The 15,834-nt window shown below is 41.0% G+C and overlaps 1 protein-coding gene and 1 pseudogene across 1 annotated transcript; both read right to left on the minus strand.

Annotated features, from left to right (window-relative positions):
* Positions 1 to 8,982: 8,982 nt before the first annotated feature.
* Positions 8,983 to 9,461, minus strand: LOC122919256 (annotated as a pseudogene).
* A 3,363-nt stretch (positions 9,462 to 12,824) lies between these two features.
* Positions 12,825 to 14,141, minus strand: TCIM (transcriptional and immune response regulator). Its single transcript, XM_044268194.1, has one exon. The coding sequence runs from the start codon at positions 14,056 to 14,058 to the stop codon at positions 13,741 to 13,743; it is 318 nt and encodes a 105-aa protein (XP_044124129.1). The 5' UTR covers positions 14,059 to 14,141; the 3' UTR covers positions 12,825 to 13,740.
* Between the last annotated feature and the right edge of the window lie 1,693 nt (positions 14,142 to 15,834).

The following is a 15,834-nucleotide window of genomic DNA, read 5'->3' on the forward strand; positions in this document are numbered from 1 at the left end:
TGCTTCCTTATGTATTTGTTTACATACTTACTTAATGATTCAATATTTATTTACTGAATGCCAGGCATTTTATACCTTCCCTTCTTTGTGCCTAAAAATGTTTTCTTTCTACTGCTTTCAGCATCCCCGTCCCTATGTCCATTTTACTTCCCCAGACAAAGCACAGGATTCTTGTTGACACCATCGCCAACATACTCTGCTTACGGAGCACCTTCTCAAAGAAAGTAAAATGTCCATTTCCACTAACCTATTGGAAACATTACTAGCCATTAATGGCAGAACATAACAAGGTTGGTGGAGGGGAGAATGGCTGGCCAAGCTTAGTATGAGTTAAAGGTTCACCAAAAGCCTCCTAAGACATGAGTTCTAATCCAGGACAAGGGAGAGTGACATTTACAGAAGTAGGGCTAGGGTGAGGACAGTCCATGAAGACAGTGAATGGAAATGTTGTGAAAGGAGCACTGTATAAAACGTTGCAGGTGGTGATTCATCTGGACAGTCATGGGTGCTGAATAAATAAATACATGGTTTCTGACCGAGTCCGTAAGAAGGGGATAAGGTAGATATGTTAAGAGAGACCAGATCATAAAATTGTTTGCATGCCATGCAGACAGAATTGGACCTGATGCTGCAGGTAGAAAGTTTTGAGCAGGAAAGCGTTATGTGTATGGAGTGGCAATTTAGAACGCTAAATCGGGTGATAATGTAAAAGTCACACTGAGGGGCAAGAGCTGAAGGCACTGACTTCCCTCAACAGCGACGGTATTCTAGTGGATTGCAAAAGAGGTGCAGGTGGGTGACTGTGACACTGGGGGGGAAATGACTTATTAGAGAAAGAACACAGAGGATTAAGCCAATGCATCTCCAAGTCCTGTTAATAGTTCCTCCCCAAATACCTCTAAAATCCAACTACTTCTCTCCATCTCCGCTATCATGTGCACTAATCTGGACAACTACCACGTTCCCTAAAGAAATGTACCCTCTCATGCTACTGCTATCTGCTGGCCCCTTCCACAAAATACTGCCAGACTGAACTGGGTGGCTTGGTCGATGAAGCTTCCGACTCTTGGTTTCTGCTGAGGTCATGGTCTTGGGGTCGTGAGATCGAGCCCCAAAGTCGGGCTTGTGCTCAGTGAGAAGTGTGCTAGATCTTTCTCTGTTCTTCTCCCTCCGTCCCTCCCATCCCAAACTCTCTCTCTTTCTCTTTTTCAAATAAATAATTAAAATCTTAAAACACACACACACACAAGGTTTGTGAATATTACCATTCTCCAACTTGAAATTCTTCAGCAGCTCCATTTACATTAAAACACAATGCAAAGTCTGTAAGCTAGCCCCCAAATGATTCATCCCTGTTTTTGTCTCCCTTTCCAGCACATGCCATTCTCTCCCCTACTCTCTGGGCTCCAGCCCCACCAGATTTTTCTCATGTTCTTGGACAAACTATTCTTCTCAAACAGAGTCTTGTCATAAACTTGGCCCATTCTTTGAGATTCTCTCTTCTTTGTAATTTGTTGGAATAGCTGGTACTTCTGTACATTGTGATTTACACGGCAAGTGAGCCTTGTAGTCACAGTTGAAGCCTGTAAAGTCAGCTGAATTTTGAAAGTCCTTGCACATAATTAGGAAATCGAATAACGCTAACGTTTCAAGAAAGGGGAATACGTTTGTGTTTGGTTATGCAAAGCCATCCCATATTTTTAAACTTATTTTTTTAATTATAGTAAAATATACATAATATAAACTTTATGATTTCAACCGTGTTACCTGTACAATTCAGTAGCGTAAAGAATAGTCACATTGTTGTGCAACCGACACTACCCTCCATCTTTAAAAAACTGTTTCATCTTCCCTAACCGAAACTCTGTATCCATTTAAAAAATTAACTGCCTCTTCCTCCCTCACCCCAAGCTCAGTCCCTCAACTTGAGTGTTCTAAGTACCTCGTGTATGTGGAATCAGATACATGATTGTCCTTTTGGACTGGCTTAGTTCACTTAGCATAATGTCTTCAGCAGTTATTCATGTTGTAGCGCGTGTCAGAATTGGCTTCCTTTTCAAAGCTCAACAACGTTTCACTGTATGTGCAGATCCTATTTCGTGTAGCCATTCATCCACTGATGGGCATCTGGGTGGTTTCTACATGGTAGTTATCGTGGACAGCACTATTCTGAACATGGACATCTAAATACTTGTTAAAATCCTTGCTTTCAGTTCTTTGGGGGGGTGGTTATACCCAAAAGTGGAATTTCTGGACCACATGGTAATTCTACAATTAATATTCTGAGGAACTGCCATACTATTCTTTACAGTGGCTGTGCCATTCCCACCTGGAAAGCACAAGGGTTCCAATTTCTCTGTATCTTCATCAACAGCTTACTGTTTTCTGTTTGTTTGCTTGTTTTTTAATAGTTGTCCTCCTAACAAGAGTGTAGTATACACTGCATTTGTAAATAAAAGATTTATTTGAGACAGAGAGAGAGTGAGAGAAAGTGGTGGGAGGGGGTGATCTTCCCTGGACCCTCTCAACTGTGTGAGGGGATCTGTCCTTGCGGATCTTGCCTTAGCAAGCAACAGGGTCTAAAACTGTCTTAGGCTTAGTTTTATTCTGGTAATTTCTTTCCAATTTCAGGTGGGTTCTAACAAAAGGTCAGAGGAACAACAGAAGCAGATGGCCTTCCTGAGGCGTGTGCCAAAGGAATTCGTGTGTGTCTTAGGGGTGACGTCTCCACCCATCGTACAGCTCAGAGGCTCAAGGGCAGATCCCCAACATTGTGCATGTCCCTTCCTGAGCACTCTCTGGTGCAGACTACAAGTCTGACAAGGAAAATGTGCTGTGATCATCACAAGGGGAGAAAGCAGCTGCTCTAAGGTGGAGTCTATTGTCAAGGCTCTCCTGGTAACAAAAAGAGGAAAAGGCCTATCAAAGCATTTCCTGCTCACAGGAGCCATGTGCTTCCATTAATTCTTCTCCCCAGTCAGTCTGTCTCCCTCAGGCTAATGTCTCTCAATGTCCACTGTCCCAGAGAACAGAACAGGCATTTTTTAGCCATTAATTTTACACCCATTACAAACAGTGTGGTCTTTAATGAGGAGGACTAACTCAGATGATCAGTGATGTGCACTTAAGGTATTTCATAGGGAATGAGAGAGTGTGGTTAGGGCAGTGAGGATTTTTCAGAATTCTGCCCACACCTGTCAATTGCTCTGGCATTGCATCAGGTTTCACGGAGATAATGGTGAAGTTGCTGCCCTTCCTGAACCTCCAAGGGGTTCCAGAAAACAATGAATATTCTCTTGAGTATAATATTGGTAAAATTCACACCTTATGGAAGAGATTAACTAGCCCTGGGAGTCAACGAAAAAATATTTCTAAATGAATGACTAAGTTCTGCCAACCAAATTAACTAGCCATGGGAGTAAGTTAAAAAAAAAAAAAATTTTTTTTTTTTTTTTTTCTGAATAAGTGACTGAGTTTTGTGAACTAATCTGGATTTAATCTCAGAGAAGCAGACCTGGCGTGTGACTGTTATGAATAAGGCCAAGTGTAGTTTCTTATACTGCATCCCTCTTCTGGAAACAAGAATGTGACAAAGAAGGGGAACAGGGAGAACTATGTACACAAATAAGGGAGATGGCAAGGCAGAATTTGGCAAATGTGTATCTGGCTCTTTCATGGTGAGATCCCCTAAGTGGTGACATGACAGATTGCAAAAACTAGTAGAGGATAATCAAGATGCTCTGTTCAACACCCCGCCCATCACTAGACATGTGAGGGAAGTTCATCCTACAACACCCAGGCAACGGGTGACGGGCCAGCTGACCACAGATGTATGAGAGAACCCAGCAGAGGACAGCCGAGCACAGGCCAGAAGGACCCCCAGCTGACCCACAGAACTGTTGTCATTTTAAGTCACTAAGTACTGGGAGGGTTCATCAGGCAGCAGAAAATCAATGTTGCCATGGTCATGAGGGTGAGACATCTCTGCTGTAAGGCTAGCTCTTCAAACCTTACCAAAGCCAGAGTGAACTTGTCCTCCAACCACTGTTTCTCCCTTTCCTTTCACGAATAATTTGCCCCCCTGCTGGGCAGTTAAATCTCTCCTAGGAGTGGATGACTCGGGGGTCCTTGAGTGAGTTTAATTAGGGTGAGTGAGTCTTTCCAAGTCTCTCACCCTCGGTGCTGCGGTCTTGAGCCCCTGGTCTTTCTTGGCTGAGAAGCAGGGTTTCAAGCAGTGAGGCATGCAGCGTGTCCCTTCCCCGCCCAAGGATGCATTGGTCTCAAATTTTTACAAACCCATATATCAGCAGCATGGAACTTTTAAATCCAAGGAGAGAAAAAGATTTGATTTCTTACATCAGTTTTAAAATAAGGAAAAGCTGTAAAAGAATAAAAGTTCACTGAAATAGGTGTGAAATCTAATCAGTGAAATATGAGATCCCAGTCTTGACATCTTTCGAGGATGATGAGGAATCCATTTGTCAGGGTGGTACTCATGGTAGCCCTTTTGATCCCATAAGAAAGGGGAAGATGCTGATATCTACAACATCCAAATGTGTGTAGAAAAAAAGATAATACTAGTTCAAAAACCAGATACTCAGGTTGTTATTTTGCCACATATTATCTCACATTTAGTTGGTTGGCTTATTTCAGTCAGTTTATTTTATTAAATGATTATTCATTATACACACACACGCATCCCAAATGAAATTAGACTGTAGTCATGGTATTTGATTCCTAAAGACACGTTGCAGGCTTTATTCCACAAAGGTTCCCACACTACTCATGCACAGATTAAGGAACTCTCTAAATCTGTTCTATTCCTTCTGAAATCCTTGCTACGTAAGGCAAGATATATAGAATTACTTTTATGCCCAACACAGCCTGGATTCAGTCTACTTATCAAGTGGGACTTTTTAACCTTCCTGGTATTATCCCCTCCCTACTTCACACTCACCCAAAGGAATGCCAACGTTGTGGCAGCAACTGGTTGTATTGAAGCTCGAAGGAGAATGGAGAAACACAGTACTTTTTAGTCTTAGACTCATAACTGGAGATACAAAAATTACGTCAAGAACAACAGAACCAGACATGATCAGCAAACTCAGGTCACAGATGTTCAGAGAACTTGTTCACATCCACAGATCATTTGGAAGCCATTCATGTATACTGAAAAGCAAAACAACATGCTTCGTGGCAGAAATGCACCAGGGCCAAACGCCTTCCCGGCATCACTCTTAACAAGAACTATGCTTCGTGCCACCGTTCAGTTACTCAGGGTCTCCGTTGACTGCTCTCCTTAGACATGAAAAGACAAAAAAGATGCAGATGATTGCATGTTCATTCATAGACTAATAAGTTGATACATCAAACAAAAACATCCTATGTTTATATGAAGTGTGTCCATTCATTCAACAAACATTTACTGAGTATCAGCCTCATGTTAGGCTCTGTGGTAAATGCTTTGTAATAGTTGAAGGCAAACAACCCGTCCCCAAGGATCTTACCCTTGTAGGTACTTAACTTCTGACCATTTTAGCACACATTCTCTTATGTTGTGCTTACAACAACCAAAAGGAGTAAGTATGGAGGTGTTATGAGTTGGATTGTGTCCCCTCTATATTCATGTCTTAAAATTCTAACACCCAGTCCTTTCGAGTATAACTGTATTTGGAGACGTAGCCTTCAGCATGGTAGTTAGGTGAAGAAAACCCTTTTGTGGGGGGTGCTAATTCAATATGACCGCTGCTCTTATAAAAAGAGCAGAATAGGTCAGAGAGAGGGAAGATCATGTAAAGACACAGGGAAAAGATGGCCGTCGACAACACAAGGAGAGAAACCTCAGAAGAAACCAACCCTGCTGCTACCTTGAACGTGAACTTGTTGCCTGGAGAATTGTGAGGAAAAACATTTCTATTGTGTAAGCTACCCAGTCTGTGGTACTTTGTATGGCAGCCCAAGTGAACTTGTCCAGGAAAGAGGTATTGTCCTTGTTTTACGGATGATAAAGTGAGGCTGAGACAGAGTAGATAATTTACTCAAAATTCACACCTAATTAGTAAATGTCAGACACAAGATTTTCTAATCCATCTCTTCCTTGTGCCCTGCATGCGTCTCTGTTTCTCTGTTGCCTATTGCACTGCACCTCGAACAATCTCGCCATCTGACAGCCAAGACCAGGAAAAGCTGGGAGCAGCCATTTCTCTTAGTGCACCAGCACTTCTGGTCCTTTTCTCCTTTACCAGCTTCAGATGTTCCCTTATCCTGGGTTTCAGTCTGCCTGCCCTCCCCTTAAAATTAAAACCACATCATCTCAGTGGGGGGGGGTCCTTGCTGTTAGGAAGAAAGTGTTTTATTAAGTGCTAGTATGCTAAGTTACAAGTGACTGTTAGTGCTGAGCGCTAAACATTCTTTAAGACTAACTTTAAAAGAATAACTTGTCTCGACTGAGAAATGAATTCTCCAGGGAAGCAGGCAAGTGGTAAATATAGTTAGTGGGAGAGAAAGACCTTCTATTCATTTGACAAATATATTTTTATTGCTAAGATTATGTGCCTTGTGGAAGTTGATAATGGTGATCAGGGGATTTCTTAGAATTTATGAGCCTAGGGGAAATAATGGTGTTTGATTAGATGAGAGATAATAGAAATAACAAATTACAGGAGAAGGTGCTAGTCACATCTTGGGTCAACAGTTTGTTTAGTCAAAAATGTATTGAAGCCGCAATGTGCCTGGGGAGACACGGATGATTTAAATTGAGCCGCGTGCTTATCCTGCATACAGCTGGTGACTTTAATCTAGGTCAGTGGCTCTCAATCTGACTTTGCAGCAAAATCACCTGGGGAGTGTTTTAAGAACAGAAATAGCAGGTGACCAGCCCCAGAAATTCTGAATCATTAAATCCAGGGGCCTGGATTTTAAAATGTTTCCCAGGAGATTCTGATAACAGGAGTTTTGCAATCAACTGCACCGTGGAGGTATTCCACATTTATCAGTCAGGAAAGCTGCTGTTAAATAACACTTCTATTGATTATGGCTCCCATGGCTCTCTGGGATCAGTAGGATTCTCCAAAATCTTTCAGATGATAAAACCTAGGCATAAATCATAAACATGGACAAATTGTAGGAGAATAAGAAGAGAAGGTAGTGATAGGAAGCAGAAGGTTACTTCCTGGTAAAACCTAGAACTATCAAAGTAGATACCTATCAGACTGAAATCTAAGGAAAGAAGTCACAGAAAATGTTATCTATACACTGTGTAATTATTAAAATTCAAGAGTAATTATGCCCTCCTCAACATATGTCCTTACTTGGTCATGATTTTTCAATTAGGGACAGAATAACATAGTAAGAAAAACTCTAACTGCCAAAAACCAAATCCTTTTTAAGTCTTCTATTAAAAAAGTGCCATCAACAGCAGATCCGACTGTAACATAAGAAGCGGGCCCCACAACTGATGTTCTTCACAATTAACTGTGCAATTTCAAAAGGACATCCATTACGAGGCCCAGAGAGGTCGGGACCAGGAATCCATATTTTTTAAAAAGCTATCTTGAACTCAAACTTGTCGCTGATGATTCTTAGGTACAGTTGAGATTATCTCAGTGGCCGTGTCATTGCACAGATGTTGGCACATCAAACTATTACCGGCTGACCCCAGCAAGGGACCCTCAGCCAGAAAAGAGGCAGCCTATTCAAAAACATAGATGGATCCACAGAAAGTTGTTTTCCTTGCCTTCTGCCTTTGGCAACCATGATTAATGATCAAAACTTTTACACTTTTGTTTTATTTCAGAGAAATTCCTGCCACACGTGGGATAGCTTCTGATCCAGTAAGAAGTCCCACCGTGGGTGGTGGTTGAGTTAGTTATTCCCATTTATTTCTAGTCTGAGCTCAGACATGGGCCAGTCAGATCTAGATTTCCCCTTACAGATGAAATCTAGAGATAGGAAAGGAATTTGCGGAAGGCACAGTTGGGAAACCCCCAGAATTCCTGCCTTGATCTGCTGGTATTTGCTCAACACCAGGCTGCTGCTGCTCACAGATGAGGACATAGAGGTTCCAGAGCACAAACTGCTATGCTCTCTTAGGACACTAAATGGTGTACATTTGTGCAAATGTACATGAGTGTGTGTACATGCATGTACATGTGTGTGCTTGTATTTGTATAAGTGTATATGTGTATGTTTTTGTGTGTATGTGTGGGATGTGTAAATGTGTATGTGTATATGTTATTGTGTATACATGTGCATATGCGTGTGTATGTGCATGCATGTATGTTTGTGGGTGTGTGCACACGGGAAACCAGTGTGTGTAAGGGGGAGAGGGGGGAAAAGGTGGCTACAACAAAACTCTTCTGACTACTCAACAAAAGTATTCCTGACTTTTTTTGGGACCACTGCTAACCCATATTAGAATGGGATATTTATTTCCCAAAGTCTGTAAGGCAGTTTCACCTATCTTGGGTGCATACGTTAACATAGAACACATTTGTGTGTGTCTGTCGTAATCACTTAAAACAGCTAGAAACTTTGTAAAAAAAGTTATTTAAGTGAAAAGAGAGCTCAGTAGCCATTTCTTATAGTATCTGTTATATAATAACGCTCATTATAAAGCCAAATGTGTTTACAATTTCTAAAAAATGTAATAGGGAATATACTAGATGGGGTTTCTGTCTGGCTTTGCAACCCTTTTCCTCATTACCCCTTCCATTTCATCCTCAGCTTCCACACAGCTAAGCATTGATTACCGAGCTGCAAACCTTCTTTGTGGCTTTTCACCTCAGTAGACCGATGGTGAGGCAACCAAGTTCTGGAAGAATCAGTGCAGAATCTAACCATGTGTTGAGTGCATTATTTTTCTTTTCTTTCTTTTTCTTCTTCTTCCTCCTACACTTCTTCTTCTTCTTCTTCCTCTTCTTCCACTTCTCCACTTCTCCTCCTCCTCCTCCTTCTTCTTCTTCTTCTTCTTCTTCCCCTAAGTCAGAGAGTGTTGTGTCTTCTCCATGCCCCACGGTGAGAACCTCCAATAATGGGTGGAGCTTCTGACGCTTTCTTTCCAAGTTCATGGCTCTTGCCACCTGCAGATATTAACCTTCATGTCCCCCTGTGCTGGTGGACTGGTTTGGTGACCCATGGGTGTCAGAATTTCTTCTGAGAGCTTTACGGGATGGATCAGTGAGGTTAACCTCAGTGAATTTGTACATGGAATCTTGACCAAACAGGTAAGAATTCAGAACTTCTCAGAGCCCTGCAGTGATGTCCAGCTTGCTCCTCTGCAACAGACTGAAGGCTTAGCGCAAACTCTAGCTGGTAAACACCATGATGGACAGGTTTGCCATAGGTGGCACCCTTAGAAACTAGGCGTTTGTGACCACCACATCGCACATGAGTCTGATATATGACATGACATCAGATTGCTTCTTCATCCAAAGCTCCTGGATGTACTTGTAAGCACCCATGTTTGCTGACCTTTGAGCTAACGGCTGCAGCCAGATGTAAAGGAATATATTATTTTTCAAAATATTAATCATATCTTTTCCTAGACTCTGATACTTAGTAGTTTGGCAGTAAGTGTCACTCCTCTATTTAAAGTCCTTAATGATTCTCTGTTACCTTCAGAATAAAATTTAGACTCAAGTTTGTTATTTAAAACCCAGTTGCCTTTCTAATTATTGCCCCCAAATACTTGGGCCCCTAGCCATTCGGAACTGCATACAGATTCTCAGACAATTCACACTCTTTCCTGCCTTCTTGCCTTTGCAAACATTATACACAGATGATGAAGTAAAATTTTCCCTGTCCACCCTCTTTACTAAATCCTACTTTGAAAATTCTCCATGGAATCTTCTAGGATCTCCCCAGGTTGGGTTAGATTTCCTCTCCTTCGGCTACTCCCCAAACATACACAAACTCATACAGACAGACACCCCCCACACACACCTGTGCCCTCATAGCCTCTTGTGAACTGCTATTATACATTCCACTGTATTACATTTATTTTAAAACATTTTCAGGTTCCTCTGCTAAGGAGAACAGGGATCCCTTCTAGGTATGAGGGCTCACACATTGGTGCTTACTACATTTTTATTGCATGAGAATATAAGATACAAACTCTGATTTTACTGTACAACTCTCTGTGTATAAGAAAGGAGTTACCCAAGAAATACACCATCTTGGGAAACCCCTATGTGGAGTTTAGAAGGGTAATTAAGGTACTCCAAAAGACCACATAATTCCTAGACCATGGCGTCATTATTCATTTATTAGTTGATGCTCTCCAAGGGAGCATAAACTGTATCCTCTGGCTACCCTCTAACAATGGGGGAAAATAGCAGGCACTCCTCTATCCTGGGCCTCTTTCTCAGTAAATCCCATCTGTTGGAGTGTGCAAAAGCACACACAGCCTCTGGCGTGGGCCACAGTGATGAACAGAGGAGTTCTCCTCTGCGTGAATAAACTCATAAATCCATAGTTTCTAATTTCCTCCAATGAGCAAATGGAGACCCAAAATGTTGACTGACAACTGGAAGAGACATTAGAGGTGACCTTTTGTTCCAAGTGCTAACCCAAGTGTTATTTTAACTGCAGACTTGAAAGGCTACATCTAAGAGCCCTTGACACAATTAAAATGACTAAACCATGAAACTTTCCCATATAAAGCAAGTGCCAAATAAACAGACAAGGAGACACAGAGCAGATAAAAGTGATTTCTCAGAGGCCATGCCTTCCTGTCTTCCTGACTTATTAGCTTATAAGTAATTGTCATTTTATAGGAAAAAAGAGAAGCTAAGCTTCTCCTAGAGAAGCAGTGTAACCTCGTGCAAGGAATGAGGCTTTGGAGCTGGACTCCCCGGGTGTGACTCCTGGCCTCACCAGCCGTGTGCTCTTGAGCACGTCCCTCCAACTCTCTAGGCTTCAGTGTCATTACGCTATTCACACATGCTCTTATGTCATAGTAGTGAGCAATTTAATGCCTAAAAAACACTCAGGAAGTTGTCTCAATGAAATGAAGTTGTTATTATTATGGTCCTAATAATGCAAAGGTTATTAACGACCTCTTTCACCTTTTTGATTTTGCTTTTAGATCTTCTATTACAATGAGGTGCCTTGAGATATATTTGGCCATCCCTGGGCCACAGAAGGATTTCTGAACTGAACTAGTCATACCTGTTCGGATGATGTTCATTTTCACCTCACATTAAATGATGAAAGTATTATGAATCTAAAAACCACCCTTATATAATCACATTGATTCTAACTTTTGTTGTCTCTGAAGGGGAAAGCCAGCATGATTCTGGCAAATCCACTGGAATCCTTTTGCACAGTGTTGTGGATCATATCCCAATTGCTTTCTAATTTGTTTTCCATGTTATAATCTAGCAATCAGAAAATAATGATAATATACTGCAAGAAAACTAAGTTAGTGCATGCTAATTTGCAAAGTGGGTAAGATAAGCATTGTACTCTCTTGAAAACAACAGGGGCGGAGCATAGAGTTATGCATCAGTGTAATAAATTCAACCTTTTGACTAGGTTCAGCATCCAAGATGCATTTAAGTCTTTAGAAAGAAAATGAGTTAAACATTTTCATAGAAATATGGTAGCTATCCTGGAGGAAAAGTTAACAAGTTTCCTTCCCAAGCAGTTTGTCAATGTCCTTTAGAGATTCTAGATAGAGAAACTGGGTCACTAATAGGCCAGGTCCGAGGCAGAAGCTTATACTTAGCATAGGTAGAGACTTTAGGTGAGATCATTAAGCAAGCTCCGTTTGTAAGCATGGGGAAAATAAGGTCATGGAACTGAGGACCCCTTCGTAGCCTCTGCTTTGGTAATCCCCAAATGCCATGATGAGCTGAGCCTTCCACCTGTCAAAAACTTCCTCTTTTGTTCTTAATTTATATTGGTGTCATGGATGTCTTTGCAAATCTGATAGAAATTATAAACACTTCTCCCAGAAAAATGTACACACACAGGCACACATTTCTGCATATTAACTTGTGGCTTTCGTGGGTGTTCTGATGTAAAAAATTCCTTCTCAGGGGACTGATTTTATATGATCTTCAGTGAACTTGTCAATTAACATTTGAAAATGGGTCTGACCACTTCATTTCCTTTTTAAAAATGTGTTATTTAAAATCCTGACTTGTAACTCTCCTAGAAGATTTTAGATCATTCAGTTGTTTTGTTTTACTATGATCAGCAAGTTTAAGAAACCTCTGTACATGTTCCAAAATGCCTAATTTCAGGGAAATTCTATTTCTGTCTGCTAGGAAAGAGCAGGAGGCATTGATGTATGCCTTCTTGGAAAGATTTTATTATCATTTTATGAGAAAATAAGCAAAGTGACTGTAATGTTATTCCCATATTGACTTATATGGAATAAACCTTGATGACCCACAGAATCTTGATCATAATTTGGACTCTAACCCCCAAATATATTGTTTTTGGAGAAATAAATGTACAAATGTATGTAGCTCCTGTTGCCACAGAAGAAAAATTTCAAAAATATGGAGAAAAAAAAAAGCTTTTTAAAGTTCACCCTCCATGGACACATAAACACCACTATTGGTGAGCCAGTCAATTAATTTCTATGCTTAGGTCTTATATTTTAAAGTTGGGACAGAGAAACATCCTAGATATTTGATGTAAGAATTTGTTTTGAAGAAGTTTGGCAATTAACATAAAGCTACTCTAAAAGTACATTTTACTCTTAAGAGTAAAATCCTTATAAACGTTTATAATAGTTCATAAAAGTTTGTAGTAATAAATATTTACCACTTTACTTTTTCCTTTGAGACCAATCATCACAGACCAAAAGCAGCTAAGTTTATAATAATTTATTAAGGTTTGCATATAATTTGTCATGTATAATAAATTATAAAAACCATAGCATCTTCATAAACTATTTAGTATATCATACTCACTTCCTAATGCTTACTGCAATAACTGTAAGAAATCTAATTAGATTATATTTTAGCATTAGTTGGAAGATAAAAAGATCATAACATTTTTTCACAGTACTTTGGATTTAGGAAGGACCCCATTCCTTTAGCTTTTGTGCAGTTTGAAATGTATAAAAACGTTTTACAAACCAGAAGGGTTTAACTGAGCTGCTGAAAGTATTGCATAATTTGTAACTAACACCCTTGTGGTGCACTTTTCGGCACTGTAAAAAATGCAAATAAATAGTCAATTACTGATCTCTAAGAATCTATACCCATAAGACCACATTGAAGCTTGGCAACATTTTGCAACATTCAAATAAAAAATTCAGTAAACATCGGAACATAGTATTCTCTCTCCGTTTCCCCCTCTCCCTCCTCCCTCTCCCTGCCCAGTACGCTAAGGAAAAACAAAGTTCAGGTTGAATTGAAGTCCTAGGGCCTGAGAAAGAGACTCTGGCCGCAATTCTTCCCCAGCTCTCTGTTGTCTTGGAGTCTCAGTCCTCATTACATCCATTCAGACTCCTCTCCAACGCGGGCATCAGTCCTTTCCCCTCAGGGAGAGTTTGCAAATCCTTGCTGAAAGCATTTCGTTCTCCACTGTAACAGCACAGGCGTGAAATTGGTTGGAGTCTTTGTAACCAGTTTGTTCTGTTTCTTTCCCGCCTCCGCGGTTCTGATGGAAGAGAAGGTTGAGAGGCAGCCACAATTTAATGCTGCCTGTGCTGGGTCTCACAAACTCCCTTGGTCTTTAAATGTCTATTCTTGGATAATGTCCTTATCCATCCTCTTGTCCTCAGTGAACTTTGATGGAATATTTCCGCAGTTTCAGAAATTGGAAAAGCTTGTCTTTCGTCCTCTTCTTCAGGGCCATCAGCGCTCGTGTTTTCTCCTCCAAATCTTGATCGATGGCAAAAATGATCTTAGCTCGCTCCTCGGCTTTCTTGTCCCCAGAGTTTCTGAAAAGTCTCTGTAGAGATTCTTGGTCTATGTTTTCAAAGATGTTGGCCACGGCTTTCTTACGCGAGGCTGTGTCGAAGTGATAGCCGTGGATGGACGGGCTAACGCGCAGTGAGGTGGACATGATGGCTTGGTGCCTGGGCTTTGCTTTCATCGATGTGGGAATCTTCGGGAATTCTGCTCCCGGGCTCTCCAGAGAGTCTGTAGCAAAATCATTCCGGGACTGCTATTTAAAGTGTGAACAAAAGCTCCAGGCTCAAATTACACTGGTGACATCAGAGTGATCTCAAGGAAGAATAATCACAAACAGGTTTAACAGTTGAGTTGCCAATACCCTGTTCTTGTGCAAAATGTTAAGAGCTGCGCTCGGTGTTGGAGCAGGGATGTGGGGATTTCTTTTTACCACATCTGTGGTAATAGGATTAAAGAGGCTTGGGGCCCTCTTTTAAAAATAGCTGAAACCAGGAAAGGGCAAAGGTAAGACACGAACAAAGTGGCTTAGACTCTCAAAGTCTTTCCAAACAACTGCCGAAACAAAGGCTTCTGCTAACTACAGGAAAGTTTTATTCCAGGAGAAGTCATTAAAGTGTATTCCAAACATTTGGCAGCCCACACCTGTGTCCTTTGGACATCCCCATCCAGGGCCGCTCCACAGCTGCTGAGAGAAAGCTGAAGAATCAAGGTCATCTATGGGGACTACATCGGATTGTAAAAGGGGACTTCACCAACAAAATGCCGACATGACGCAGCCTGAACCTGTGAACTTTCAGAGACTGAGTACAAGAGACAACCTGTAATCACTGAATAAAATTGTAATTTATTATTTATTTATTTATTTAAAATCTCTTTAAGTTTTTTTTTTTAAAGATGTTATTTTTAAGTCCTCTCTACACCCAGTGTGGGGCTTGAACTCACAACCCCAAGATCAAGATCATCTTCCACTGACTTAACCAGCCAGGTGCCCCCAAATTGTAATTTAATAAAAATAATAATAACAATAGACAACATCTCCTTAGTCTTGTGTATATAACAGAAATGCCAATTTTTTTTTTTTTTTAAGTGAGGAAGGAAAGTCAGTCAGGTGCTTTATGGACATAGTACTCAAAAAAGTGAGTTGATGTTTTCTTTTAATATTTATTTTGGCTCCGCCCAGACATAGGGCAGTACCTTCTCTGGAGGAATTTAAATTTGTTCTCCTCACCTTGCATAATGTGCCACCAGCCAGTGCCCCACTGGTGTGGAGCACTGACATTCAACCACATGATCGATGTCAGCATCAGAGGGCCCCAGGGAATCCTCTTAGGGAAGCCGGGCTGGTCTTTAGAATTCCCTCTGATCAGTCAAAGTAGGTCTAGAATGTGCAAAAGTGGAGAGAGTGTGGAGAAGGTACCTCACTAGAAAATTGAGTTAGAGAATCTTCTTACGTATTCATTCACTCACTCACTCATTAATTCAATCAATATTTATTAAAGCTCTACTTTTAGCTAGAACATTTTTAGACACTGGAAGCCTAAGAATAAATGAAACTGAACCGAACCAAACAAGATCCCCACAGTCACCTTAATGGCGTTTACATTCTACCGAGAAACAGATAATGGAAAAATGTACACTTCTAATCCAGATGATGTCAGAAAGTAATGCCTATTATGGATAAAAATGAAGCCAAGTTGTACAGGAGAGGAAGGGGGAGGGAGGGTTGAAATTTGTCTGGGATATTCAGAGGCAGCTTCTGCAAAAGTGACACTGTACAAAGACTTGGAGGAGGTGAGGGAGTTAGCCGTGGAGGTCTCTGGAGGAAACGTGTTGTAGGCAAAAGGGACAGCAAGTTCAGAGGCTGAAGACAAGAACGTGTGTGGAGTATATGGAGAACAGGGGATCAGTGTGGCTGGAGCAGAGTGGCCAGAGAAGAGGGGACAGAGGTGAGGCCGGA

Source organism: Neovison vison, chromosome 11 (assembly GCF_020171115.1).
Source record: "Neovison vison isolate M4711 chromosome 11, ASM_NN_V1, whole genome shotgun sequence".
Taxonomy (NCBI): domain Eukaryota; kingdom Metazoa; phylum Chordata; class Mammalia; order Carnivora; family Mustelidae; genus Neogale; species Neogale vison.